The sequence below is a fragment of the Carassius gibelio genome, chromosome A10 (genome assembly GCF_023724105.1).
Source record: "Carassius gibelio isolate Cgi1373 ecotype wild population from Czech Republic chromosome A10, carGib1.2-hapl.c, whole genome shotgun sequence".
Classification (NCBI taxonomy): domain Eukaryota; kingdom Metazoa; phylum Chordata; class Actinopteri; order Cypriniformes; family Cyprinidae; genus Carassius; species Carassius gibelio.
Genome location: NC_068380.1, coordinates 12216829 through 12244029, shown reverse-complemented (window position 1 = coordinate 12244029; position 27201 = coordinate 12216829). Strand labels below are relative to the sequence as shown.

Genomic DNA, 27201 nt, shown 5'->3' with positions numbered 1-27201 from the left:
CCAATGCCACTACCTGAATAAAATTTGACTTTAATTTTTTTTTAATGTGCTCTATAAAATAAAAAAGTATGTTCTTGCCATCTAGAGGCCAATAGTGATAAAGTAACACGTAGAGGAGTTGCATATGCCTCTATGGCTGTCCTTTCTAATATATGTCCTACATGACCTTGCAAATTAATTGTATTGTATACACTTATATATAAACATATATATAAAAAGTATTCATAAAAGATACAAGACATTTCATAAAAAGTACATAAAATATGCAGATTATTTATATAAAATGTACACAAAAAAAATCTATATTTCAAAAATATTTATATAACTTACATATTATTAACAATACATGTTTGATAACACAAGTATTCACAACCAAAAAAAAAAAAAAAAAAAGATTTGTAAGCAGTATATTTTTTACCATTAAATATATTGTTATGTGGTCTATATTGTTATCTATAGCAGTAATTCCTGATAACAGGTACAAATTAATATGTAAAAATTTGGTTACACTTGTAGTAAAATACAGAGGTAGATGTTTAAGTTTTTTCTATTTATTTCTCTCTTCTTTACACCAAAACAATGTCAGATAGACTGGGCACAATCCTGAAACTTTCAATGCTTCCTCTTTAAAAGGAGTTAGTCTGTAAATTTGTTTTTCATTTACAGTATAATCAACTTTTGGTTTAAAAGGGAATCACTTTAATAGGTTAATTATTTTTATTCAGTGATATTAATAATAAAACTACATGTACTTTATGAGCTATTTCTGGTTTGCTGTTGATGTAGGGGTACGTGACACTAAATGTAAAACAAAAAGGTGAGAAATTTCACTAATCTGTAATAAAGAATCTAATATTCTGAGTTACCAGATGATGGCGCTGTGCCCCTATGACTAGACGTAAGTTGTCAGAAAGTGTGCATCTGCGCTGTTACTATCACTGAATGAAATACTTAAGGGAACATAATTCTGATTTTTGAATTCTGACCGTTTTACAGTCAGTGAAATACCAGATTGTCGAGCCTTTACAACTTTTTTCATTCGGACCTTTAATTAAAAAAAATATTTATCTCAACCAATCAGTTGAGTTGTTCAGAAAAAGGTAAACCTTACAACACAGGGCGGGTACTCCAATAAAAAAGAAATAACCTTGTAACGTTAGTTTTTAAAACATAACCTTACAGGTTTATGTTCACAAAAACGTCTAATAATCAACGTCTAATGATCAACGTTATTATTTAAATTATTTATAGAGAGAGTGAGATTTAGTCCTTTCTGTTACTTTTCTTTTAAGAGTAACAGATTACCTTGGTATTGTTTCATCGACGTCATGAACTGCGAGAACGAGATGTAAATATAAAAAAAAAAAAAGAAAAGAAAAAAAGTCACGTGACGCGCGCGAGAATTGTCGCTGAAGTGAACGCGCATCGCAAGTGCACCTACACACAGAGACACTTCTGTTGTGAGAGCAGGAGTAATGGACCAAATTAACAACCGAACGGTAAGTTGTGTTATCATTGCTGTTTCTATTATTATTAACGATGGTATTTAACACTTTTTGAAGTCTAATGCCTCGTGCTTAAATTCAAAGTCATGTTTTTGTTGATTTGTACGGTCGTATGCTTTATTTTTCCAGTTCCTAAGTATGTGTTATGGCGATAAGTGAAGAGGTTATTTCGCCACATTATTGCCATTCATTGATTCAAATTCACTGGTTTGTGTTTGCCGCTCCAGACTGTATTTCAGCACCACGGAGAGCTCAGAAGACAGCGAATGCTTCAAACTAATTCATTTTTCTCTTAACTTCTTGCTTAAATTAACAATCACATAGATCAAATAATGTACAACTGCTAAGAAAAGAACCACATCAACCATATAGCACGTGTCTATGCGCTATGTATTTCTCTGTTATGTTAAATAACTGTTGGTGGTTTTTCACGGATCCATCTAAAAAATTCATTTTACAAGTTTGTCCAACAATTTTGTGTTAGAAAAATACGGAGTTTTCTTCCTAGTTGGAAAACTGAATATATGTACGTCAACTGTTTAAAAAAATGTATCATAGCTCTTTTTAAGTCAGAGCAAAACCAATCAATGGAGAAACATAAATAGTGTGTCTATGTATTAATACAAACTCTGCATTTTGAGCATAAAGGTGAGTATGAAGGATCAATCTTATTAAATATACATTGGGTTCTGTCTTCATACAGTGGGTTTCTATCAGTCTATTGCATCTGAAAGTAGTATAAATTATGGATAGACATCAATAACAATCCCCAAATCCCTCTCCCATGTTTTCTTGGCTTGCAATGATTTCCCCAAGTGATCTGTAAAAGTGTAAGTTATAGCCCTCAGACCCTGTAAACTGAAGGAAACAGCACAATAAATTGTATTATATTTTATGATATAATGGCTCTTACTTGTGGAATTTTTTGTATTTATCTCTCTAAACTGATTTTAAAGAAATTAATAATTCATTTACATTAATGAAAGGAGGTTAAAGAGGCCATGTAAATATTCAGTGGCTGCAAATCTGCATCATATCATTATATTCCAGGTCTCTGTGTTGTGCAGAATCTCTGATGTTTTGATTCTGAATGAATACATATTTTAAGATTTACATGCTCTCTGTTTCTAACAGGTCATTGTTAATGAGGCATCTCCTTACTGAGATCTACGAAGCACAAGAACTTCTTCATGTGCATTTCAACTTTGTTTTCCTCCTGATCTCGAGATATTTCGAGGAAGGCAGAAAAATCCTCAGACTTTAGAATAAGACGTTGCCCTGGCGACAGCTCATCCTTATCACGACTCTCACAAATATGCACCTCTGTGATACAGTGGGAGGTTGATGATCTCCAAGGATATTGTTCTGAAGATTTCTGCTTCTTGTGACTCTTTCAGATGCCCCGAGGAACCTACCAGTATTTGACACTCTGATCTGAGGGGGTCGAGGAAATGGGGATTTTACATTTTCTGGTGTTTGTGCTGCTCGGAGACAGATTGGGTCCTACACGTTCGGACATTTTAGCGAAGGCCCAGGCCAGCGAGCGACGTGTCTTGGCACACATTCCCGGTGACATCATTATCGGGGCTCTTTTCTCTGTCCATCATCAGCCACCAGCCGATAAGGTTCACGAACGCAAGTGCGGTGCTGTACGTGAGCAGTATGGCATTCAGCGGGTGGAGGCCATGATGCACACCTTGGACCGCATCAACGCGGACCCGCACATCCTACCCAACGTCACACTGGGCTGCGAGATCAGAGACTCCTGCTGGCATTCAGCTGTGGCGCTGGAGCAGAGCATCGAGTTCATCCGTGACACTCTAGTCTCAGCCGAGGAGGAAGAAGGCATGTCTAAGTGTTCAACTGAAGATGGAGTGACTCCCATGAAAGGGAAGAAGCCCATTGTGGGGCTGATCGGGCCCGGATCCAGTTCTGTGGCCATCCAGGTTCAGAACCTCCTTCAGCTCTTCAACATTCCCCAGATTGCATATTCGGCAACCAGTATGGATCTCAGCGATAAGTCTTTGTACAAGTACTTTATGAGGGTGGTGCCCTCTGACGCCCAGCAGGCCAGAGCGATGGTGGACATCGTCAAAAGATACAACTGGACCTACGTATCTGCCATTCACACTGAAGGTATGTGTTTTCTCCACGCAGGGAAACATATTTCATTCGTGGTTATTATGAGATTTTTTTTTTACAGTTAGTAGAGAAAAGTTTAGTAAAAGAACTAAATCTTCCATGAAACTCATTATCATTCTTTTCTTTTGAGCAGAATTCTTTTTTTTTTCTTCTTCTCATTAGTATTTCACAAAAGTCTTCCTGTGAGAAAAGCAGATCTCCACAAGCACGTAACAGTATTTTTAAAGTGGTAAATATTCCACGTTCTCAAAGTGAGGGATTTTCCAGAGGGATTTTATTAGGTGATAATGTATCATTCTGTCTGTAGCGGTTCACCTTTATCTTGGCCTAAACAGTGAAATCTCTTTATTATTCATAGAGGGAAATGTCAAACTTTTGAAGGAGTCCTTATAAAGAGTTTATGTCTCTGATGCAGTATATGCCACGTGTAGTCAAGATGCCATCTGCTAATCATTTTTTTTGTACTTGTTTATTAAATTACACTTGGTGACAAAAAATGTAACACCATTTAAACTGCATTAAGTCAGACTTTATATCTAGAATGTGCATAGCAATGTTATTTTAGTACCACTGAGATACTATTATTGTTCTTATTAGTATGTAAGGTTTTTATATTTCTCTTTTTTGTCACCTACTTGCATATTCTGTAGCTCTATTTGCATCATATCATGATTTGACATTTGACATTTGTGTGCTCATTTGTGAGCTCTATTGATAAAAAAAAGCCAAATGCTTGTAGTCACATTTGATTTGACATGGGTTTAACCAGCATCTCTATCAACATTCTAAACACCAATGGAGAAAAGAGTTTTTGCCTAGTTATGAAAATTGCCAGTGAAATTGCTAAAGAAGAATGTTAAAGGGATAGTTCACTCAAAAATGTAAAATCTGTGATTAATTACTCACCCTCATGTCATCCGAGAGCTCTCTGACCCTCCCATAGACAGCAAGGCTCCTCGCATGATCAACATCCAGAAACGTAGCAAAGAGATCAGTAAAATAACAAACGTTTCCTTTCAAACAAAGACCATTCAGATGATGTGTCAAGCAGCATCATACCTTTCTGCAGATTTGTCTGTCTATTGTTTCATCATGTTCAAGAGTGTCTTTGATGTTTGAAAACACCCCCATGATGCTTTGCATACAGCATACACAGAGTGAATGGTTAATAGACATGCTCATGAATTGTGTTGCTGCTGTGCTTTTGTTCTGGCCTTTTTTGGCCTCATGACAGACCATAGATCAAACAGAAATCATTGGCTTAAAGGCAAGCATGATGATCATTTACATCTTTAGCTCTGTTTTCAGTGTCTGTTAATGAATTTTCCCGTTTGAGTGAACACACTGTTTAAAGATTGTCGCTTGTGTAGCGTCTGTCTCTCTGTAGGAGCAAAAGAGACAGTCGAGGTCATCAAAAGTTCTCCGTTATTATGTGCAGAGGTCATTTTACCCACATTTGTTATTGCTTCTTGTGACCGACCTATTAAATTGAATTGAATTGCAGGGACCACTTGTTTTCTGCCTTTTATCATTGAAATGCCAGTAAAATATTATGTAACTCAATTTTTTTATTATATATCCATTTTTATCTGAGACAGAAGGTTCTAGTGAAGTCTGTGCACAGCAAGGGAATTAATTCACAGAACTGGCACAGAGGAATGGAGTGAAAGATTTGAAGGTCCTCCCTGAGGAGAGAGATTAGAGATTTGGAAGTGCACTTCTCAAATCACAGAGATTAAGAATGAGATGCATTTGATAGTCAAATTTTTTTATAGGATATGATATTAGGTTTGATTAATTGCCCCTTGATTATTTACACAATGTCAATAAAAAAACAGGATGCTAAATTCAGTAAATATTGCTCAGTAAAAGCTTTATTTTTTATTTTTATTTGTTTATTTTTCTATTTTTTCACATTTTGATATCATCATACTGATTTCTGCCATTTTAGCAAAGAGTTCAGGATGTTCTAGAGTAAGACAAAGCACAAAACATCACAGAATCCATCAAATTCATAGCTATTTCTTAATGATAATTGTTTTTTGTTTTTCCATCAAAAGTGATCAGAACAATAATAAATGGACGGTGATGTCATAAATTTGCATCTGTTAGTTAACAGATTACAAAATAATATTCAAAGTTAGACAACTGTTACAAAACAATATTTAAAGTAGTTTAAGTGTTACAGTAATACTACAGTAATACAGTAATCACATTTTATCTGGCTAGGATTTCTTATGCTTACCAATGCTGCATTTGTTTGGTTAAAAAAAAACTGTAAAAACAGTGATAGTATAAAATTTGATTTGAATTTAAAGTAAATGTTTTATTTTTTTATATATTTTCAGCACCGTTACCTCACTCTTTATTGTTACGTGATCTTTCAGAAATCATTTTAATAATATACAGTCGTATAAATTATTAAAATATTGAGACTATATGATGGGTACATGAAAATGCACTGCATACCAGGAATGATCAATATCGATATCAATATCTGCTGCATTTTTAGCAAAAGCCCTCCATATTTTTTTTTGGGGGGGGAGGGGGTGCAGTTCCTCAGATCTCTCATGTCAGGATGAACAGCAGTGGACATTTCTCACCTTGTAGACCTGGGGTTAAGTGTTTTCCCCTGGGACATGATGGTGACGGGGTGTCAATGACCTTACAGTTAACAAATCATCTCTTCCCAATTTAAACCTGCAACCTCTGTTTAAATCCTCATAATCTCGGGTGTAAGTAAGATATCAGGCATTGATTTGGAAAAACGTGAAAGTAGAAATGAAGGTGAAATGAATATGAAATGAAGGTGTTTGTTTCTTCTTTATCGAGACAACACATCTTTGCAATTGTAGAAATGAATGTGAAATGAAGGTGTTTGTTTGTTCTTTATCAAGACAAGACATCTTTGCAATTGTGTCACATCCGTACCTCATGAAATGTGTGAAGGCTGGGAACATTCCTCACACAAAAGTAGGTGACCTGATTTTTATGTAAATTGGGGGAGTTTACCCCTGACGCTTTGTGAAAGAGGAGCACCATGGCCTGTTTTTCATTAGTTTTCTAAGCATGAAAAAGTGAAATCTATCTTTATTTTTTACTGAATGTATCCAAGAAGCAAAGCACAGAACATGGACACTTTTATGGAATATAAAAAATCCAATATAAAAAATATAGAACAAGGATAAAATGTGCTACAGAATTAAAGCCTTATCGAACAGATAGGTTTTTAATTTAGGGTCATTTCATGATAAATCAAACTTTGCTTGAAATTAGTGTTCAATCTCCTATAACGGATGTTTAACTACTTTTATAAATCAGTCAAAATCATTCAATCTCCCAATCTTCAGGGAACTACGGTGAGAGTGGAATGGAGGCTTTCAAAGACATGGCAGCGAAGGAGGGCATCTGTATCGCTCACTCTGACAAGATCTACAGCAATGCTGGAGAACAGAGTTTTGACCGTCTTCTCGATAAGCTCAGGAGCCACCTGCCCAAAGCTCGAGTGGTGGCGTGCTTCTGCGAGGGCATGACCGTACGTGGCATCCTCATGGCCATGAGACGGCGCCGCCTAGTTGGAGAGTTTCTGTTGGTTGGCAGGTGAGTTACCCAAAAACATGGACTCTATGCACATGGATTTATATTTTTGCTGGACATTTCTTATAAAATAAAAAAACATTCCTAAAATTGTGTCTGTGAGCTGTGGCAAGCACTTTAGGCAGGTTTAGAAAACAACAAATCTTGTTTTGTTTCTCTCTCTCTCTCTCTCTCTCTCTCTCTCTCTCAAAGTGTAAGTGTTGTAAGCTTACTGTACATCTATAACACTTGCTTCTGCAGAAAAAAACAACAACTATGCAGCATACTTGGGAATTATTTTAGAGGAGACAGAATTGCCACGTTTTACTCCAGTGACCAGTTCTCAAGAGTATAATTTGTTTTGTGTATATATTTGTATTTTATTATTTTATATTCTGTTTAGATGCATATACCATAGACTAATGACTATTCAATTAATATATGTGTATTATAATGCTACATGTACTGCGTTAGGCTAACCAAGACTTGTCATTTGCACTTACATATTGTTGCTCTTTTGTACGTTTTTATTGGTTCAGTTGTCCTCATTTGTAAGTCGCTTTGGATAAAAGCTTCTGCTAAATGACTAATTAATTGTATTAATAAATGTTACTAAAAATAACATTTATCACTATTACTAAATGTAATATTTTTCTATGCAGTTTCCCGCTGTCGTTAAGTTTAGGTATTAGGTAGGATTAAGGATGTAGAACATGGTCATGCAGAATATGTGCTTTATAAGTATTAATAAACAGCAAATATATTGATAATAGGTATGCTAATAAGCAACTAGCTGAATTAATCATTTGTATAAAATGATGCACATGACAACTTACCCTGACCACACATTGAGAACCTTAGGGTAAACTTATACTGTATTTGTGTTTGGGCTTTTGATTCAAACCTGTACCTCATATAATGACTTCCCAGTGTGACAACCAGCCCCAGTCACCCATGTGTTCTGTATCTTTTTACTGCATGTTATCTTGTGTTCATTTAGTGTTTAGAGAGAGGGCCACGTCATCAGTCAATTCTGTAACCATTTCAAAGATCCCATTTGAATGTCCACCCACGCCTGTTGATCATCATCTGCATCTCTTTGCTTGCATGTGTGTGTGAGAGCGAGACAAAATCAGGATGGATCAAAACATGGAAGCAAGGCTCATCTTTCTGTCTGTTATCACCACGAATGTTGCCATCACCATCATTGTCATCACCATCACAGTCATCCACTGCTGAAGCCAGGTATGTGATCTATGTTCATTTCAGTGATAGGCACTTGATTCTGTAATGCTAGATCGGATTTTACAGATGGTAAAATAGAAATGGTCTCTTAAACGCTCTTACACGCATCAACTTTACCATTTGCTACTCCTCCCATCTAAGAAAGACATCAGAAAAGCGTCAGCTGTTTGTGAAAATTGACTAATTCACCATTCAATGACTGACAAAAAAGATAATTGTATATGACACATCCTGCGAGAATAATATTTGAAGAGTTGGATTTGGCATCAGCATCTTGAAAAATGTGCACGTGCTATTCATAGTGTCAAATGAAGAAAGAAATGTTTCTTCCCATTTTTAATCTCCTGGAGTGTGGCATCTAAATTATCTATTTTTATCTTTACCCCCGATTCAGTTCTGGCTGTTCCATTAATAAATCGCTTGTGGATATTACAGACTGAGATAATGTATTAAGTCTTTGAGATATTAAACTAAGAATAATCCCTCCAATTTCTGCTTCTGTTCAGGAGCAGGAGATGTTCGCTCATTGGTGGACGTGAGGACTGTTTTATAAACTCATAGATCTGAAGTTTGTAATTTTTGTAAAGTTAAAATTCTTTCTCTTATATGAGTTTTATTTACAGAGACAAACATATGGCAAATAAATAGCATTTGTTGGTGTAAATCTGATATTATTTTCTGTGCTTAATACAGCAGCTTCCATGTGTGTGTCATTCCTCTGTGGGCTAACTGTTAACAGATTAAAACTGTGATTTGTGTAGATTCCAAAACATGAAACGCCCACACTGATGTATAAAGCATAAAAACTTTTTTTTGTGAGGTTTTGATTTTTATCCATTGCAATTTATGAAGTGCACTCTTTAAATGATTTTTGGGGTATTTTTCCAGTGCCCAAACGAACTTCATTATTTTGAGATCAGCTCTATTAAATGAGATGACATTAAACTGCGTGCATCTGGAAAATCTTTGTTTTGGCGAAGTTTTACAGGCTTGTTGATTTGCTCCGTGGTAGGGGCCTATATTTTGCTTATTTATGTAGTTTCTGAATATTTGAAGAGGATCTATTTCAGAAAATGGTGTCATGGTCTTTATTCTGGGCCTCTGGGCATTCCACACAGCCTGGATGTGCTGAGAGAAGATGCCATGTTTATGGGGGTGCCAGTGTGTGTGTGTGTGTGTGCTTGTGCGTGGGTGAGGAGTATTTGTGTGTGCATGAGTGGATGACCGAGTTTGTGTGTGTGTGTGTGTGTGTGTGTGTGTGTGCTTGCTTGATGAGGTGTCAGACACCAGCTCCAGGGAAGGTAGCCGAATGTTGTTTTTATTTTTTTATTTTTTTGGTCCAGTGAGAATATGGCCACTGTGTCTCTGTTCCATTTTCTTGATCTCTATGTGGCTAAAAGTGATAGAGTGTCTCAATTTTTTTTTTTTTAATCTAAGTACTTTCTTCTGATTTATAATATATTTTATTTAAACTTTCAAATGCCAAAATATATTACAAAATGTACCTCAAGGGGTTTCTGTTTTTTTTTTTTTTTTTTTTAAAAGGTTGCACAGCCAGTGGTTGATTTGTAAGCAAACATCAAGGCATTGAATTTCAGGGTTTTTTAATCTTACATTAGCAAACACAATTGGCAATGTTTATAGATTTTGACATATATTTACATTGAAAAAAAATCTATATAGGAATTATTTTCTTTTTTTTTTCTTTTTTGCCATGCGTTACTGCAGTAAAAGTTGCTCCTTATAAAAAATATCGTTACCAACGGTTGTTTGTCAACATCCACCCTCAGCAGCCTATTCACAGCCATGGAAACAGTGATGTGCAGGCTCCTCTGTCTCTGAACGACTTTCAATTATTTACTAATGAGAAGTTTGCAGACTGTGGCCAGCCATCTGTCTCTACTAGTGAGTGTGAGGACAGTATTGTATTGTGTTGTATTATGTGTCACAATGTTTATCAGTGAAGTGTGCACAAGAGCTGATCCATTGCTGATGAGGGCTGATCTGACTCCCCCCACCAGGAATGGATAAAAATGTAACTTAATTTAATTGTCATTTTTACCTGCAGCTTCTTTGCAGTGTTTGTTGTGTGTAAATATTATTCAGCTTCCCACATAAACGAAAGCGCGAGTTATTCCTCTGTGGGCTAATTGTTAACAGGTTAAAACTGTGATGCGTGTCGATTCTAAAATGTGAAACGCCCACACACACATTTTTTTGTGAAAATGTAATAACAATGCATATTAACTTTTATTTTTAATTATCACTTAATCCAGATTAACTGCAGATTTCTCTCATATAACATTAGGAAGATCAGGGCCTTTCTTTCTGAACATGCTACACAACTCGTCTTTAATGAGCCAAACTAAAAAGCTATTTCTATTCTATCTATTTATTTTCTTGTTATTTTGTTAAAAAACAAAAACACAAAAACAAACAAACGACAACAACAAAATTAACCCTCTGAGTTATTCATTCTTTTTCTATTCTATCTACTTGTTTTCTTTTACATATTTCTGAATTTTTTTTATTTGACCCTCTAACACTAGCTCTGTATATTCTATCTCTTTTGTCAATTGTTTTTATTTATAATAAAAAATCTGGCTATGTGTGCATTAGATTGTGTCACAATACTTATATTGTTGCTGCTTTGTTGGTTTGTTGCAACATATTTGTTTCAATGTTTATTCATGTTTGTTAACAGTTTATGAAATTACAACTGTTCATTGTTAGTTGATGTTAGCTAATGTTCCATTAAATAATTTTAACAGGTACAACTTTTTAGATTTTAATAGTAAATGAAAGAATTAACCTTGACTAAGTTTTTAACTTAATATTTAACTATTATAACAGCTGAAACTTTTTTTGTAAAGTGTTACCAAAAAAAAAAAAAAAAAAAAAAAAAAATTATATATATATATATATATATATATATATATATATATATATATATATATATATATATATATATATATATATTTTTTTTTTTTTTTTTTTTCATTAACATCTTTGAGTGCCGAGTCCGACACCAGTAAATTACTGAATCAGTATTTTGAAATGATTCATTCAAACTAACAATCTGCACATTTTTAAATAAGATGTAGTGATAAAATATCTCTCTTTTAGTGCTCTCATACAAAGAACAAGCAATACATTTCCTACTCGTTGGTTAATATAGGCACCAAAATAATATCAAATGCATATAGCAAATATTCCCCTTACCGTAATTTTGCAATATGTTTTAATGTGCTGCAGAATACTGTCAGACATCTTTTTTTAAAGGCAGCGGCGCCTTTGCTTTGGCATTTTTGTCTTTTTTTGTTTTCCTGCAGCAGCAGTGGGCAGAAGGAGGCTGACCTGCTGGGGTCAGTGTGTGGGTTTACTGAGCTGAGCTCTTTTCCATGAGATGATTCAAGCTGCTACTAACATGCTCCTTCTATGCTATTGCTTTTGCCTCCAAGGACAAGTTATGAAAGCCTCTCCTCACCTACCATGAGAACAAAAATGATACCTCCCACACACTGCTGAGTTGTGTAACATTTAGCGCTATGAGTTTAGGAAGTGTTCGAGAACATATAGATGGAGTGGACGCTACTTTTTTTGTGTTTGTATGAAAAAGGTATTAAGGAGACGTCAAGACTCGTCTGTTGTCATCCAAAGATATCTTTGATGCTTAATTGCGAAGCCTTGTAGCACAAACATCTCATGATGAGGTTTATCACGAGTCTGTCACTGTACTGTCGATTTGAAATACTGGCCAGCTGTGTCCTCAAGACCTAATTCTTAGAGGAACCTGGTCATAACTACTGGGTTTTGCCTGTTATGTGGGTCAGTTTGGACTGGGAGGCTCCCAGACTGTCTCTCAAGGGAGTTTGTTCTATTAAAAAAAGCTATTCATTATTCACTTGTCTCTTGCACCCTTTGCAGCGATGGTTGGGCAGACCGCTATGATGTCACTGACGGCTTCCAGAGGGAGGCAGCGGGGGGAATTACTATCAAGCTGCAGTCTGCTTACGTCACGTGGTTTGATGATTACTATCTGAACCTGCAGCCGGATACGAACCTCCGGGATCCCTGGTTCCCTGAGTTCTGGCAGCACCGCTTCCAGTGCCGGCTGAAGGGGTATCCTCAAGAGAGCACCAAATACAACAAGACCTGCACCAGTGAGTGCAAGATGATCTCACATGATCTCCCATGTCACCCACAGCTTACACGAGTTTAGGGCAGTTTATCCGGATGTCCGTCTTTTCATCTGTTCATGTTTACATTCATTTGTTCTTCCAATACTTTGTCTCTTTTTTATCCATCCATCCATTGGTCAGTCTTTAATTCCATCATTCAGTCTATTTATTCATCCAAATGTCTTTCATACCATCAATTTATCTGTTCATTCAGGTACTCATAATTCATCTTGCCATCCATTTGTCTTTCCACTTCTTCATCTATTTGTCCATCTCCCCATTTATTGAACCATCTAATAATGTATCTATAAATCAACAAAAATGTAATCAAAAGAATTGCATAATATCAGAGAATAGCCCCTAAATGAGGATAAAATCATTACTGCAGCAGATGACAGCACTGAATAGATAACACAGAAAAAGGCTTAAAAGGAACTCAATATATTGTTTGTTCTGTTGCTTGTTTTTACTACACATCTCATAGAGAAAGAGTCGCTCCGACACCAGTATGCTCAGGACACGAAGATGGGCTTTGTGATCAATGCCATCTACTCAATGGCTTACGGACTGCACGCCATGCAGAAGTCTCTGTGTCCCGGTTACGCCGGTCTGTGTGAAGCCATGCGGCCGATTGATGGAGGTAAACTCTTAGAATTCCTCATGAGGACAAACTTCACTGGTGTCTCGGGAGAACTGGTGCTGTTTGATGAGAATGGAGACTCCCCGGGGAGGTAGGGTTCTTTCATATTCTGCTCCATACACAAGTCAGAATGTGCTTCTAAACTCCCTTTAAAAAGAATGAAAACAGTCTCATTGATGTCATTGTGATTTTCAAAAATATCTTCCTTTAGACTGAATGACTTTATGAGCAAAACATGAATTACCCTGGGTTAACCGTTTCACTCCCGTAACAGTGAATGTACGTGTGTTTTTCTAGGTATGAAATCATGAACTTCAAACAGATGAGTGAGGAGGACTATAGCTACATCCACGTGGGCAGCTGGGACAACAGGGGGCTGAAGATGGATGACGAGGAGATTTGGGCCAACAGCAGTGCCATCATCAGATCAGTGTGCAGTGATCCTTGTGAAAAAGCTCAGATAAAGGTGAAAAAGGAATCATTTTCAACATGGAATTAAGCTATTTTCTGTGAATGTGTGAGATTTCCGGTGCATTAGCTGCTGTAGGGAAGAAAAAAAAACTAGAAGAAAAATAAAGTTCGGTAAACAGTTTGCACTACAAACCAGTGTGTTCATAATTAAGATAATACATTAGTGGGTGACATTCAGCCAAGTATGGTGACCCATACTTAGAATTTGTGCTCTGCATTTAACCCATCCGAAGTGCACACACACAGAGCAGTGAACACACACACACACACGCGGAGCAGTGGGCAGCCATTTATGCTGCGGCGCCCAGGGAGCAGTTGGGGGTTTGATGCCTTGCTCAAGGGCACCTAAGTCATGTTATTGACGGCCCGGGATTCGAACCCACAACCCTAGGGTTAGGAGTCAGACTCTCTAACCACTAGGTCACGACTTCCCCTTGTTCCCACATTAGAGTAATGTGGTAATACACACCAGTTTGCAATATCAAACAGCAAAATAAGCTGTTCTGTACATCTAAAAATAGCTGAAAGCGGATGAAACCTGAAACCAGTCAAATGAAATTTACAAATGGTCACGCCTGCTCCTATGGGAAAAGGCCTTAAACCAAAAGTTTTGATAAAAACAGTTATCTCACACCGTGTATCTTAATGTGGAGAGATGTTTTCAAAGCAATTTCTCATAGTGGATGATACATGTTTGAAAAAATCCCATTAATTTAGACTCGTACAGAAACCTAAGCCATAGTTAGAGAGCAGATTATCATATAACCTTAGGTGGGATGTTAAGCACAAACAACGCCTTAGCAACCACATGACAACCACTCAAAACACCTAAGTAACCACATAGCTATGCACTATAAACCACTTAGAAGATTGTAGCAACCGCATAGCAGTGCACTGCAACCACCCACAACACTTCTATATCTATATCTTACATACCGGTAACTTGACCTCTCTGTTCTGACCACCTCAGGTTATCCGTAAGGGTGAGGTGAGCTGCTGCTGGACCTGCACTCCATGTAAAGAAAACGAGTTTGTGTTTGATGAATACACCTGTCGTATGTGCGAGCTTGGATTCTGGCCTACAGATGACCTCACAGGTGAATTTACATCCACCTTCAGAGCAAAATGTAGTTCTTCTTGTAGTTCATCCAGAAGTCATAACCACTGTTTACCCATGGTTCTAAACTTCTTAGAGCAGCCACATACGCTTGTCATCTCATACAGCAGTGTATGATATAAGTATCTGGGTCACTGAATAGCATAGGAGACCCATTTATCTCTTAGAGCGTTATTTGAAAATCTGGACCATGGCAACTTAATGCCAAAAACAGAGATTTGGACTTGGCGGGGGTCCCCATCAGAATGTTCCAGAATTGCTGTCAAGCGTAAGCCCTGAAGCAGCAGTCTCTCAGCATGTAGTGCATTACTGAGAGCCAAGGCCACTCTGCTGTTCACGCAAGAGCCTTAATGCCAATTTTCGACATTTAGTAGCAGGTGGTTTTGAGTTTGACTACCTGCAAATCTTTTTTTAATTTAGTAGTTTTTGGATTTTATTTTGGTGTTTACAGCATTTATGCACTGTACAAAGACTCAGAGATGGTGCACTTTTAGTCCCAACAGTTAAAATATCCAATCACCTTATTTAAGTTTAAATCATGCTAAAAACTGTTTTTTTTTTTTCCAATTATGTGCATATGCTAATACTCACATTGAAGAGCAAACAGTAACACTTTATAATAATCTCCAATATTTTAACATTAGTTAATGCATTAGATATCATGAAGTATCAATAAGCAACATTAGTAATATGATCTTACTAAATGTAAACATTACTCTAGATCAGGGTTTCCAAAATTGGGATTAATGAAAAGCTGACAAATCATGAAATAATTAAAATGGAGTTTAAAATGAATAATTTACTTTCTTATGTCCTGAATATAATTTGTTTTTCCTGCATGTCATATGACCATTAACAATATCAGATTACTGTGAACATGCAAATATGTTACATTATTGAAATATTAACTTATCTCAGGGAGTACTTAAAGAAAATATCTGAGGTCAAAGGTGTTAGCCTAACAAAAAGTTTGGGAATCCCTGATCGAACTAATTCTTCTGATTGACGAATTGAAATTTATTGTAAAAAGTTAACATTTATACTTGAATATGAGCATTAATGCATGTGCTTTAGCTAGACCAGCCTCAAAAATTAATTTTTTAGTGCTCAAAAATCACAGCTTATGGTGCAGCTGGTATCATATTTTATTCCTGATTGAAACATATAACTGAAGTGTAATGTTGACAAACATTTACAGAGATTTCAAAGCATGATTAAAAATAGCTGTCCAGTGACATTACAAAAGATTGCTGCCAAGTACGCCCACTTGCCCTAAAGGCACTTTGACAAAAGCCTTTGACCTCACTTTCCAGAGTAGCTCTTGGTGTTGCTAGTTTTTGAATCTGACCTGTAAAAACCAAACCTTCAGTGTCATCTGACCAGCCTCATTAAAAGCTCTCCAAATCAAGATTCAGCTTCATCCTCATTCACTGCCTGCTGATGCAAATTGCACATGCTAAATATATCAGCGCTTGTTGTCAGCCTCTAATGCATAATGCATGGCGCTTGGTTGAACGGATGGTTTTGTTTGTTTTTGTACATTTTCTTTTTGTATTTTTTTTTTATAAGTTGCACAGTAATTCTGCATAATGATGGATGTTCTCTGTACGTGGGCACTATACAGAGTAGCTAAATTATGATAAATATTTTTTGCACTGCACATAGATCTTAATGTGGTATGATTGCAACCCCTTAAGTGGAAACATTCCTGGGGCAACTCACAGTAATGCCTTATTTCTAGGGCTCTTGAGTGATTCAGTTTTTTAATCTGGTTAATTACATGATTAATGTAATTAATTGCAAATTAATCGCACATCAAATTTGACTGAGAATTTGTTTCTCCTAAAAATCATTTAAATTCATTTTAAATATTGAAATATGAAATTATATATAGGAGACTAAAAGCACCATTTTTTTTTTTTTATTTTTTTAATGGGTTAGTCATTCAGGGACCCATCCAGTCTTTATGGATTGTGGATTCATTCAGTATCGAAACTGCTGTGTATTGCTGAAAAAATGCAAAACAGTTCTGCTATGGCTTTGTTTAGGGCTAATGCATTTGCTTTTGCAAAACTGAACAAAACAGACAATATTGTGTGTAAAGATATTTAAAGGGGTCATATGATGCTTTTTAAAAGATCATTATTTGGTGTAACAGAATATGCTGGCATGCATAAAGGTCCCGTTTTACGTGCTTTTTTGAAGCTTTGATTTTGTTTACAATGTGCAATATAACATGTGTTCATGTTTCGCGTGTAAAAAACACAGTATTTTTCACACAATTCACCTATCTGTATACCGTTTTTTTCACTGTCATAAAAACGGGCTGATGACTTCCTTGTCCTATGAAGTCCCTCCATCAAAAATACGTAACGGGTTTTGATTGGGCCAGCGGTACCTGTATTGTGATTCGACAGCAGCTGAGAGCAGGCTGCCCTCCTGGTAACATGATTGGGCTAGAACGCACGTGCTGGAGATGTAGTTATAATCACAGGAGCGTTTTTACTGATGAGATGCGCATCAAAATCGCATTCGTTTTTTTGCACAGCCCTAACATCTAGATAACAAAGCTAAACGGCATTGCTCTTTGTGTAATAAGTTAAAGAAACTGTTAAACGCACCAACTTAAATAATAAAATACACTTACCGGTTGTGGTTCATAAACAACACCTTCTCCAGACAAAGAGGGAACTGCTCCATCTTTCAAGAATAATCTTTGTGCAAATCCGGCATTAAACTGATTGAGATTGAGAAAGTTGTCCTCAGCAAGCTGTCCTCAGCAAAATGAGCTGCACATAGTTTTACATGTGGATTATACTTTTTGGGAACCGAGTTAAACATAAATTGTAACCATTGATCCCTAAGTACAGCGTCCCTAGGAAGCCCAAACAAAGATGATTGGACTCCAAGATAAAAAAAACTGCGTTTCAACGACACGGCGACAAAAACAAACAGCTCTTCCTTCTTCTCCGTTGGAGCGCAACAAGGCCACGCCCCCCTGTTTGTGAATTCATGTGGGTGGTGGTTAGTCAAAAATTCTGTTAAATATCTCGCTTGGCATTGAACTTTGAGCTTTAGAATTTTACAGACATTATTTATACTCTAACAACAACATTACACACTAACTAAAGTTTAAAACATGGGATCACGAAGAAGGGGACCTTTAAATGTTAAAAAAACATTATTTTTCAAATACTGTACATCATTGTAGGTCCTCTATGCCCCGCCTCTCTCAAAGTCATCTATTTCTACAAAGTCCCTCCTTCCAACAAGCACAGTCTGCTCTGATTAGCCAACTGACACAATGCATTGTGATTGGCTGAACACCGCACTTGTCAGAAATGTAACACCCCTTTTCATAATCACGAGCTTCATCTTTCAATATAGTTCAAGCGCGAATGAGGAACATGTGACGTGTGTCGTGACAGACACAGTTTATATGTGTTTGCAGTACACAAGCCATCTCTCTCTCTCTCTCTCTCTCTCTCTCTCTCTCTCTCTCTCTCTCTCTCTCTCTTTCTCAAACAGACACATACACATGCAAAACTCTGCATTTAAACACTCAATAGGAAATACTTAAACTAAATACTTAAACTAACAATAAAGCATACTTACAGTACCTGATTCAGAAGTGACAAAATCAGAATTACCTCCTCGAGTCAAGTAAAGTCCATCTAGCTCTGAGTAAACTTTGCAGTTTTTCGTTTGTTTTACTTTCGTTTGTTATTTTGTTGTCCTACATGTTGGATGTTTTTTGTATAACTGTCTACCACAGACACTTCTGCTTCTGTCGTAGATCACTCTTAGGTTCACGAAACGGCATTGCTGTTCTGTTGTAAGTACTCTTAAAGATTACAAAATGCATCTACTTTCAGAAAGCCAAATAAATTGCTTTTGCTTTCGTCTAGATACACATATCATCTCCTGACATTGCTGATTCAACACTTACTGCGTTACCACACCTTTGCGTGAACATTTGGGCGGCATTACGCAAATATTTCCACATAGTGACATAGATATGTGGGGGCATGTTTGAATGAGCCGTTTTAGGGGGGCTTAGCAGAGTCTAAACTTTGATAAAGAATATCTCTTTGGATTTGAGACTTTAGTCTTTGCAACTTTACAGATCTTCTTTATGTGCCAAGAGCTTGTAACACTTCAAAGAGAAAGAAGAAATTGAAATCGCATCATATGACCCCTTAAAGGAAAAACATTCTTGCTTGTGTGATATTGCTAAACTACATAAAATGATATAAATATAAGACAAAAACCTATGTGGCCATTTTTGCCCTCATATCTTTTATTTTTGCGACTGTATTCTAATAGCCTACATCATGCAGTCAGTCGTCAACCTGCATCATGTTCACCACATGATTAACAGCATGCAGTGTAAGATTACATAAAGGTCTGGGACAGGGTGTTGAATGCATTTATAATTGTAATTTTTTTTCATAATAAATCGCACACCAAATGAATGTGTTAAATCAACAGCCCTAGTTATTACATTAACCTCTTTTCAAATTCATGTTCCTCAGGCTGTGAGCCAATCCCGGTGCAGTTCCTTCTGTGGGGAGATCCTGAGCCGATCGCCGCTGTGGTCTTCGCTTGCCTCGGCCTGCTCGCCACCATCTTCGTCACTTTAGTCTTCATCAGGTTCCACGACACACCAGTGGTGAAGTCCTCCAGCAGAGAGCTGTGCTTCATCATCCTGGCTGGCATCTGTTTGGGGTACCTGTGTACGTTCTGCCTCATCGCCAAACCGCATGTGGCCTACTGTTACTTGCAGAGGTTAGGAATAGGGCTCTCGCCTGCCATGAGCTACTCAGCTCTGGTCACCAAAACCAATCGCATTGCTCGCATCCTTGCGGGCAGCAAGAAGAAGATCTGCACCAAGAAGCCTCGTTTCATGAGCGCCTGCGCCCAGCTGGTCATCGCCTTCATCCTGATTTTGATTCAGCTGGGCATCATCGTAGCGCTTTTCATCATGGAACCTCCGCAAGTGATCTACGACTATCCGTCCATACGCGAGGTGCACCTCATCTGTAACACTACCACGCTCGGAGTGGTGGCACCGTTGGGCTACAATGGGCTGCTCATCCTCAGCTGCACCTTTTATGCCTTTAAGACCCGCAACGTCCCCGCCAATTTCAATGAGGCCAAATATATCGCGTTCACCATGTACACCACCTGCATTATCTGGCTGGCTTTCGTGCCAATTTATTTCGGTTCAAACTACAAGATAATCACCATGTGTTTTTCTGTTAGTCTCAGTGCCACCACTGCGCTGTGCTGCATGTTTGTGCCCAAAGTCTACATCATGTTGGCCAAGCCTGAGAGGAACGTACGCAGTGCTTTCACCACGTCGACGGTTGTTAGGATGCACGTGGGTGACGGGAAAGCTGCATCAGCCGCTAGCCGGTCTAGCAGCTTGGCTAACCTGTTCAGACGACGATGCTCTGGCACAGACACAGTCAGGTCAGTATGAGGGCAGTGTTATTTTAGTATGATTTATATGCTATTCTAGTTGTATGATTTGTTTAATAATTTAAATTAGCTGGTATTTTTATATTTTCAGTTTTAAAATAATTGTAATTTTTAGTTGTTTTCTTATATATAGTTGTCATTTTAATTAAAGGGGGGGTGAAATGCTATTTCACGCATACTGAGTTTTTTACACTGTTAAAGAGTTGGATTCCCATGCTAAACATGGACAAAGTTTCAAAAATTAAGTTGTACGTTTAAAGGAGTATTTATGTTTCAAAAATACTCCTTCCGGTTTGTCACAAGTTTCGGAAAGTTTTTTTCGAGTATGGCTCTGTGTGACATTAGATGGAGCGGAATTTCCTTATAAGGGCACGTCTGCCGGAAGAGCGCGCGCTCCCGTATAGCAGAGCACTGAGAGCACAGGCAATCACTGATCAGAGCGAGAGCGTCGCGAAATGTCACAAAAGGAGTGTGTTTTTGGTTGCCAGGGCAAGACAACCCTGCACAGATTACCAAAAAAAAAACAGCATTAAGGGACCAGTGGATGGAGTTTATTTTTACAGAGCATCAACGGAGTTGTGCAAGTGTTTGTGTTTGTTCCCTGCATTTCGAAGATGCTTGTTTTACAAACAAGGCCCAGTTTGACAACGGATTTGCACATCGTTTATTTCTTAAGGATAATGCAGTCCCAACGAAAAAGGGTCACGATCGTGTGTTGGAACCGCATGCGGTGAGTAAAACCGCTTAAAATATCTCTGCCTCCTTGTTAGTGCGTCCGCCTCCCATCGGAGACCCGGGTTCGAGCCCTGCTTGGAGCAAGTCGTTGCTGCTGCTGCTCTCGTTCAGTTTCAGCCTTCACAGCTTCCAAACGCTCTCAACGCAAAAGCTTACTCGCGCTCGTGATTCTTTAGCTCCGCCCACACGTCACGCCTCCAGCCGGTCGTGTTTTTCTGGGAAAAATCGGTACAGACTATCTTTCTCTTATGAATATAATAAAACTAAAGACTTTTTGGAGTTATGAAGGATGCAGTACTACTCTATAGGTACTCAAGATTAACAGGATATTGAGTGAAAACGAGCATTTCACCCCCCCCCCCCCCTTTAAATTAAATTAATTTAGTATTTAGGTATAATTTATTTTAAGTTCAGTGTTAGTTAGTTTTTATTTATTTCCAGTTGTGCTTTAGCCTAAAACTTTTTTCAGTTAGTTGCTAAAACAACATTTAGGTTTTCATCTAATATTTATTTTTAATTAATAATTGTATGTATTAATATTTAATATATTTATATTGAATTTGATTTCGATATTTATTTATATTATAATATTTATTTTAACATTAATATTTTTTTATATATTGTATTTCAGCTTTTTTCTATTACCAAAATGATTTGGGTTTTAGTAAAGATACCTTGTATGAGATGTTACAAAAAATGCTTGGTCATATTTTCGGAATTGAGATTGTTTTCTTCAGATCTCTAAAGTTGAGGACTGACAACCATTTTTTTCTTACCTTTTCCTCTTTTTTTTTGGAAATTCTTTGGTTTAATTGGATTCACACTGAATGAATTTAAGGATAATGACGCATGAAATATCAATTATTTTTCATGTCAGTAAAAAAAAAAAATTACCACTTTATAATAGGATGATGTGCAGTCACTGCTCTCAATTGCAGAAGAAGCCGCTTCTGACAAAATAAATATATAAATAAATAAAGCTCAGATTAAATTTGTTTATCTCTTCATAATGCCTGCCAAAGGTTTGCTTTTGAGGATGAAAATGAGTTTAGACTGAAAATGAATCAACTACTCAACTGAGCATATTTTAGAGCACATAAAAAAAGCCAGTATTCCCCTCGAAAGAGAAAAAAAGAGCCCAAACCAATTACCCTGTATGCCTGTGAATCATTCCTGGAGCAACTCCGGAGTTATGTACATTTGGGTCGATGGGTCCCCAGGTGCATTAGGAGAACTGAAGATTTCCTGTCTGACATACAGGATTGGATGACGGTGGTAACTGCACTTGGAATGGGTGGATTTGGATGTCATATGGCAGGGTCCATTGACTCCATTCTCTCTTGCCTTTAAGCTGTAGGGTTACACACTAGCAAGGGCGTAGCAGCAGTAGGGGTAAGATCTCTCTTCACTGTTTTGAAAAAGGTGATTCTGTGGCCTGAAATTTATGTTTCGGAAAGGCAGATAGTTTCTCAATTGATATATACTGGCATGTTCTTTATAATCAATTACATGACAATCAAGTCACTTACTATCATCACAGAGGCATAAAGCCCTCTATTCATTCTTTGTTACATAAAACCAGGGGTCACCAAAACCACACCTAAGGGGTCACACCTAAACCAGCTAATAAAGGTCTTCCAGGATTAGAGTTGGAGCTAAACTCTGCAGGACACCGGCCTTAACAGGACCTGAGTTTGGTGACCCCTGCACAAAATACCCTGTTTTTATGTGGGTTTCTAAACAGTGTTTTGCAATAAATTAACAATTTGCTAAACAATTTTCTCACTTTTCCTACTTGTATCTCTTGGTGATTATTATTAGTAGCCATATCAGCTATTTTTTTTCCAGACACACACACACACACACACACACACACACACATATATATATATATATATATATGGTTAATTAACATAATAAACAATTAATATAAAAATATATATTGTGGGTAAATGTTGAAGTCAATGAATAAATATATAGTATTTTAGTATATCTTAAATATATGTGGAGTTTAACATTTAACAGTTATTTTTAAAATGTTTCTGTATATATAAAATACTATTATTATTATAAAACTTTTTTTTAATATATTTTTTTTTACATTTATCAGAAAATTCAATAAACATTTTACTGGAGTTTAAAGGGATACTCCACCCCAAAATGAAAATTAATTAATCACTTACCCCCATGTAGTTCCAAACCCGTAAAGACTTAATTCGTCTTCGGAACACAATTTAAGGTATTTTGAGAGAAAACCGGGAGTCCATCTGTGATTCAACCATAACGTTATGAAGCGACAAGAATCTCCTCTGTTTCTCTCCACATCACTGTAGCGCCATTTTGGAGATTATGAGCTGAACGCAGGCAGCGTACACTCTTCTGTGTCAGCCTCACCACAAGGTACAAAAATGATTCTCGTCACTTCATAATGTTACAGTTGAATCACTGATGGCAGATGGACTATTCTGACATGTCTTTCATTCTTTTCTGGACTTTGACAGTGTAACTTACTTGACAGTCTATGGGACAGTCATAAGTCTCCCGGTGTTCATCCAAAATATCTTACATTGTGTTCCAAAGACGAACAAAGCTTTTACAGGTTTGAAACAACATGGGGTTAAGTGATTACTGACAAATTTTTCATTTTGGGATTGAGTATCCCTTTAACATGTGTATTTATGTATAATGAATCAATCATATTTAATACAAAGTGCTGTTTTCTTTCAACAGTTCCAACGGCAAAACAGTAACCTGGGCACAGAATGAGAGAAGTTACAGACCAAACCTGTGGAAGCGGATCTCAATCCACATTAAGAAAAAGGAAGAGGCCAACCAGACTGCCATTATTAAGCCCTTCTCAAAGGGCTGTGATCATCCGCCGGACACAGGGGTGAAGCTGGCATACGACGGGTCTCAGAAAAACCAGCGCTACCCTGTAACCTACTGCCCCCAGAACCCTTCGCCACTGCCAACCGTGTGCCAGCGGCCTTCAATGCAGAGGCGTGAAATGGAAGAGCGTGATGTTGAGCGCACATCAGTAGTGGCTATACCCTCCTACCTGACGGAGCGCTTACAGCACGGCAACCCACCCCAGACCTCCATCATGGATCAGATCAGCTGTGTGGTTAGTCGATTCACGGCCAACATCAGTGAGCTCAACAGTATGATGCTGCCTGGTTCACCGCCAGGAGCAGGTGTAAACGTCGCTGCCGCCGCCGCCCCCGCCCCGGTCCCCAGACCCTGCTCTCCTACTTTCCATCTCCACCCGCAAGAAAGGCCGCATCCAAGCACTGTCACCACCTACGCTGACGTGGTGGCCACAGTGAACACCAACCCTCGCTCTGCGGTCGGTATCGCCGGGGGCATCATCGCCGGTGGGAGTAGCAGGGCTTCACCCGCCAGTCTTTTCGAATGCACCTACGACTCTTCGTGTGCAGTCAGGAACACTGATTTCGAGGACCTGGGTGTCTTGACACCACCTTCGCCGTTTAGAGACTCCTTTGTGGACTCGATCAGCGAATCTCCCACATCGCCAGCTTCAGAGCTGCCATTGTGTGAACCCTGCTCTCCAATATACGACCAGCTGGTGCTTCGGCACTACAGCCAGAGCTCCTCTTCACTCTGAGAGATTATTTGGAGCACAGGAACGAAACAGAGAGGCAGCTACTGAGATCGTGCATTTGTTTGATTGCAAAACCCAGCTGTAAATGTCAAGGAGTGTAAACTCTTAATATAGAAGCACTCTCTGAAGACATTTTATGGTGCTTGGAATCCAGCCCGTCCTCAAAATCCCAATCTGCGCAGGGGAAGGCACTTCACCAAACTGCTTTTCAGATCATTAAGGATGTACTTGATATGCTTTCGGCACTAGAGCGCTCTGACAAGTTTATGGTCCTTCTTGGCAAGAAGTTACTGATGTTGGTCAGTTGGTGTTCTGCAAGTTTTCCTGGATTTAAAGCCACTAATAACATTCCAACGACGTCAGTCTACACGGGTGTGAAAAACTACAAGACTAACGCTCCAGGATGTCATTTTTATCTCTCTTGTTGCCTGTCAGAATGTCTTGCACGGTTCTTCACATACAACAGAAGTGCAAACGGTTGAATGTAGGACCAAATTAAGCCCTTGAGTTGAAAGTAGTTTGTTTAAATATTGGTCATTTTTGTTATTTTCCTAGTTTAGAGGTTGCATGTTCTGCCACTTCATATAACTTAATATTAAATAATATTTATTATTATATTTTTCATAATAGATCGAATACAAGGGATGTGAAAGCAGGTTTATTTAGATATTGAACAAATCTAACACTTTAATATAGACAATATGACTTTCAGATGACTGGGTATATTAATATATTTGAACATGTCCCAGTATTACTTGAAATATTTTATAATAAATCACTTTCATTTGAAAAATGTTGAGAAAATTATACAATCTAGTAGGTTTCACTAATTGGGTTCAGTAAGATTTTTTTTAAAAGAAATTAATACTTTTATTCAGCAACGATGCATTAAACTGACCAAAAGTGTCAGTAAAGACTATAACATTGTTTTTTAATTAAATAAATGCAGCCTTGTTAAGTATAAGAGACTTATTTTAAAACATTTAAAGTGCCCCTATTATGCCATTTTTACGATTCCTAATATTGTTTTGGGAGTCTCCTACAATAGGATTACATGCATGCAAGGTCAAAAAACACTTTCATTTTCTCAAAATATGCATTTAATATCACCTCATTTTCCAGCGATTCTCAAAGATTCAGTCTGTCTAAACCCCTCCTTTCCTGAGCCTGCTCTGCTCTGATTGGTCAGATGGCCTAGTTTGTTGTGATTGGTCTACGGCATACAGCAGTGTCAGAAACGATATGCCTATTTCAATAGTTCTATATTTTGAATGCTCTATAGAAAATAAAAAAAAACACCTGTTATTAATAATAAGGGTTGTGAATCAGTGGAGCAGCTGATCCAAATAAACAGGATACTGATCAATTTTTCAACAGCAAGAGTTTTTTGAATCCCGCATTGAACTCTCCAAAATTAAAGAAGCAGTTGTCAGTAGAATGACGTGTTTGTGGGCGGGGTCAAGTTTTTCTTGGCAGGCCAACATAGAGCATAGGTGTGCATTATGCAAATGTGTTACCCCGTGATGTGTAGCTGTCAAGGAAGTGGGATTTGAATTACTAACGACTCGTTTCAGTTGTACTATTGGGATAATAACTTTATTTATCGTGCACTTTCAGCTTTATTTTGCAGATTGTTTACATTCACATACAGCTACATACATACTGCATGAAAAGCAACATTGGAAATGGCATAACAGGGGCACTTAAAAAAAAAAAAAAACTTACTGACCCCAAACATTTGAACAGTGATGTAAGTTAACAGGTTATACACAAAGCAATAATGCAGGGTCTATTTAAAAAAATATAATTATTCCATTTGCAAATAATTTCCTTTTTAATTCACTTAGGCTTTTGTTCCAAATCCATACATAGATAATATGATCCAAAAACAAAATTCCCATTGTTATTACACTGTGGACATGATTCTTACACACAGGGCATTACAATTGTCACTGACAAAGCCTATAAACTACATGAAAGTCTGCAATTAAAGATAGGATTTTTTATTTAAGTTGAACTGTTTAGACTTAGTAGGAAAGCACATTGTACCTACCAACAGACATCTATTCTTTTAATCAATGTGCAATATTCTTGAATAGATGTAATGTACTAAAGTCACATGTTTGCATGCAAAGCAGTGCCATTAGCTAAAATAAGTGCTTAATGTTCTTTTGAGAACTTTTGTACATTTTCTAAAAGTCTTTAGCATTTTTTGCTCTTTGCCTTTTCTGATAAGACATTCGTAGAATGTAGATTTCAGCCTTGTGTGTGTGATGTATTTTTCTACTAACTTTTTGTGCTGGTTCAATATGATGGTCATAGTGGATTAAGCTTTGTGACAGTGGGAGGAATGTAGCTTGCAATATTTCTGTTACTTCGAGGTTTTATTTATGATGTGGATAAGCCTTTTTTATTTCTCTTCAAAGCGTGTAAAAATATTGGTTTTCCCTAAGTGTTATTAAAGGGGGTTCAATCACAACTTA

The 27201-nt window shown here is 37.5% G+C and overlaps 1 protein-coding gene across 2 annotated transcripts; it reads left to right on the top strand.

Moving 5' to 3' along the window:
- Positions 1–1369: 1369 nt before the first annotated feature.
- Positions 1370–27197, top strand: LOC128021194 (metabotropic glutamate receptor 5-like). 2 transcript variants are annotated; one of them, XM_052608221.1, is made up of 9 exons: positions 1370–1499; positions 2640–3641; positions 6998–7247; positions 12396–12631; positions 13134–13380; positions 13587–13755; positions 14731–14857; positions 19413–20352; positions 23827–27197. In XM_052608221.1, exons 2-9 carry the CDS (start codon positions 2957–2959, stop codon positions 24719–24721), a joined length of 3549 nt encoding a protein of 1182 aa, XP_052464181.1. In that variant the 5' UTR covers positions 1370–1499; positions 2640–2956; the 3' UTR covers positions 24722–27197. The 2 variants fall into 2 exon arrangements, with proteins under 2 accessions (XP_052464181.1, XP_052464182.1); XM_052608222.1 differs by having other exon boundaries at positions 1393–1499; positions 2903–3641.
- The last annotated feature ends 4 nt before the right edge of the window (positions 27198–27201 follow it).

Coding starts and splice junctions, on each gene's coding strand:
- LOC128021194 (XM_052608221.1), top strand. CDS start 2,957: ATGGGGATTTTACATTTTCTGGTGTTTGTGCTGCTCGGAGACAGATTG. Junction 3,642..6,997: donor ATCTGCCATTCACACTGAAG/GTATGTGTTTTC, acceptor CCCAATCTTCAG/GGAACTACGGTGAGAGTGGA. Junction 12,632..13,133: donor ATACAACAAGACCTGCACCA/GTGAGTGCAAGA, acceptor CACATCTCATAG/AGAAAGAGTCGCTCCGACAC.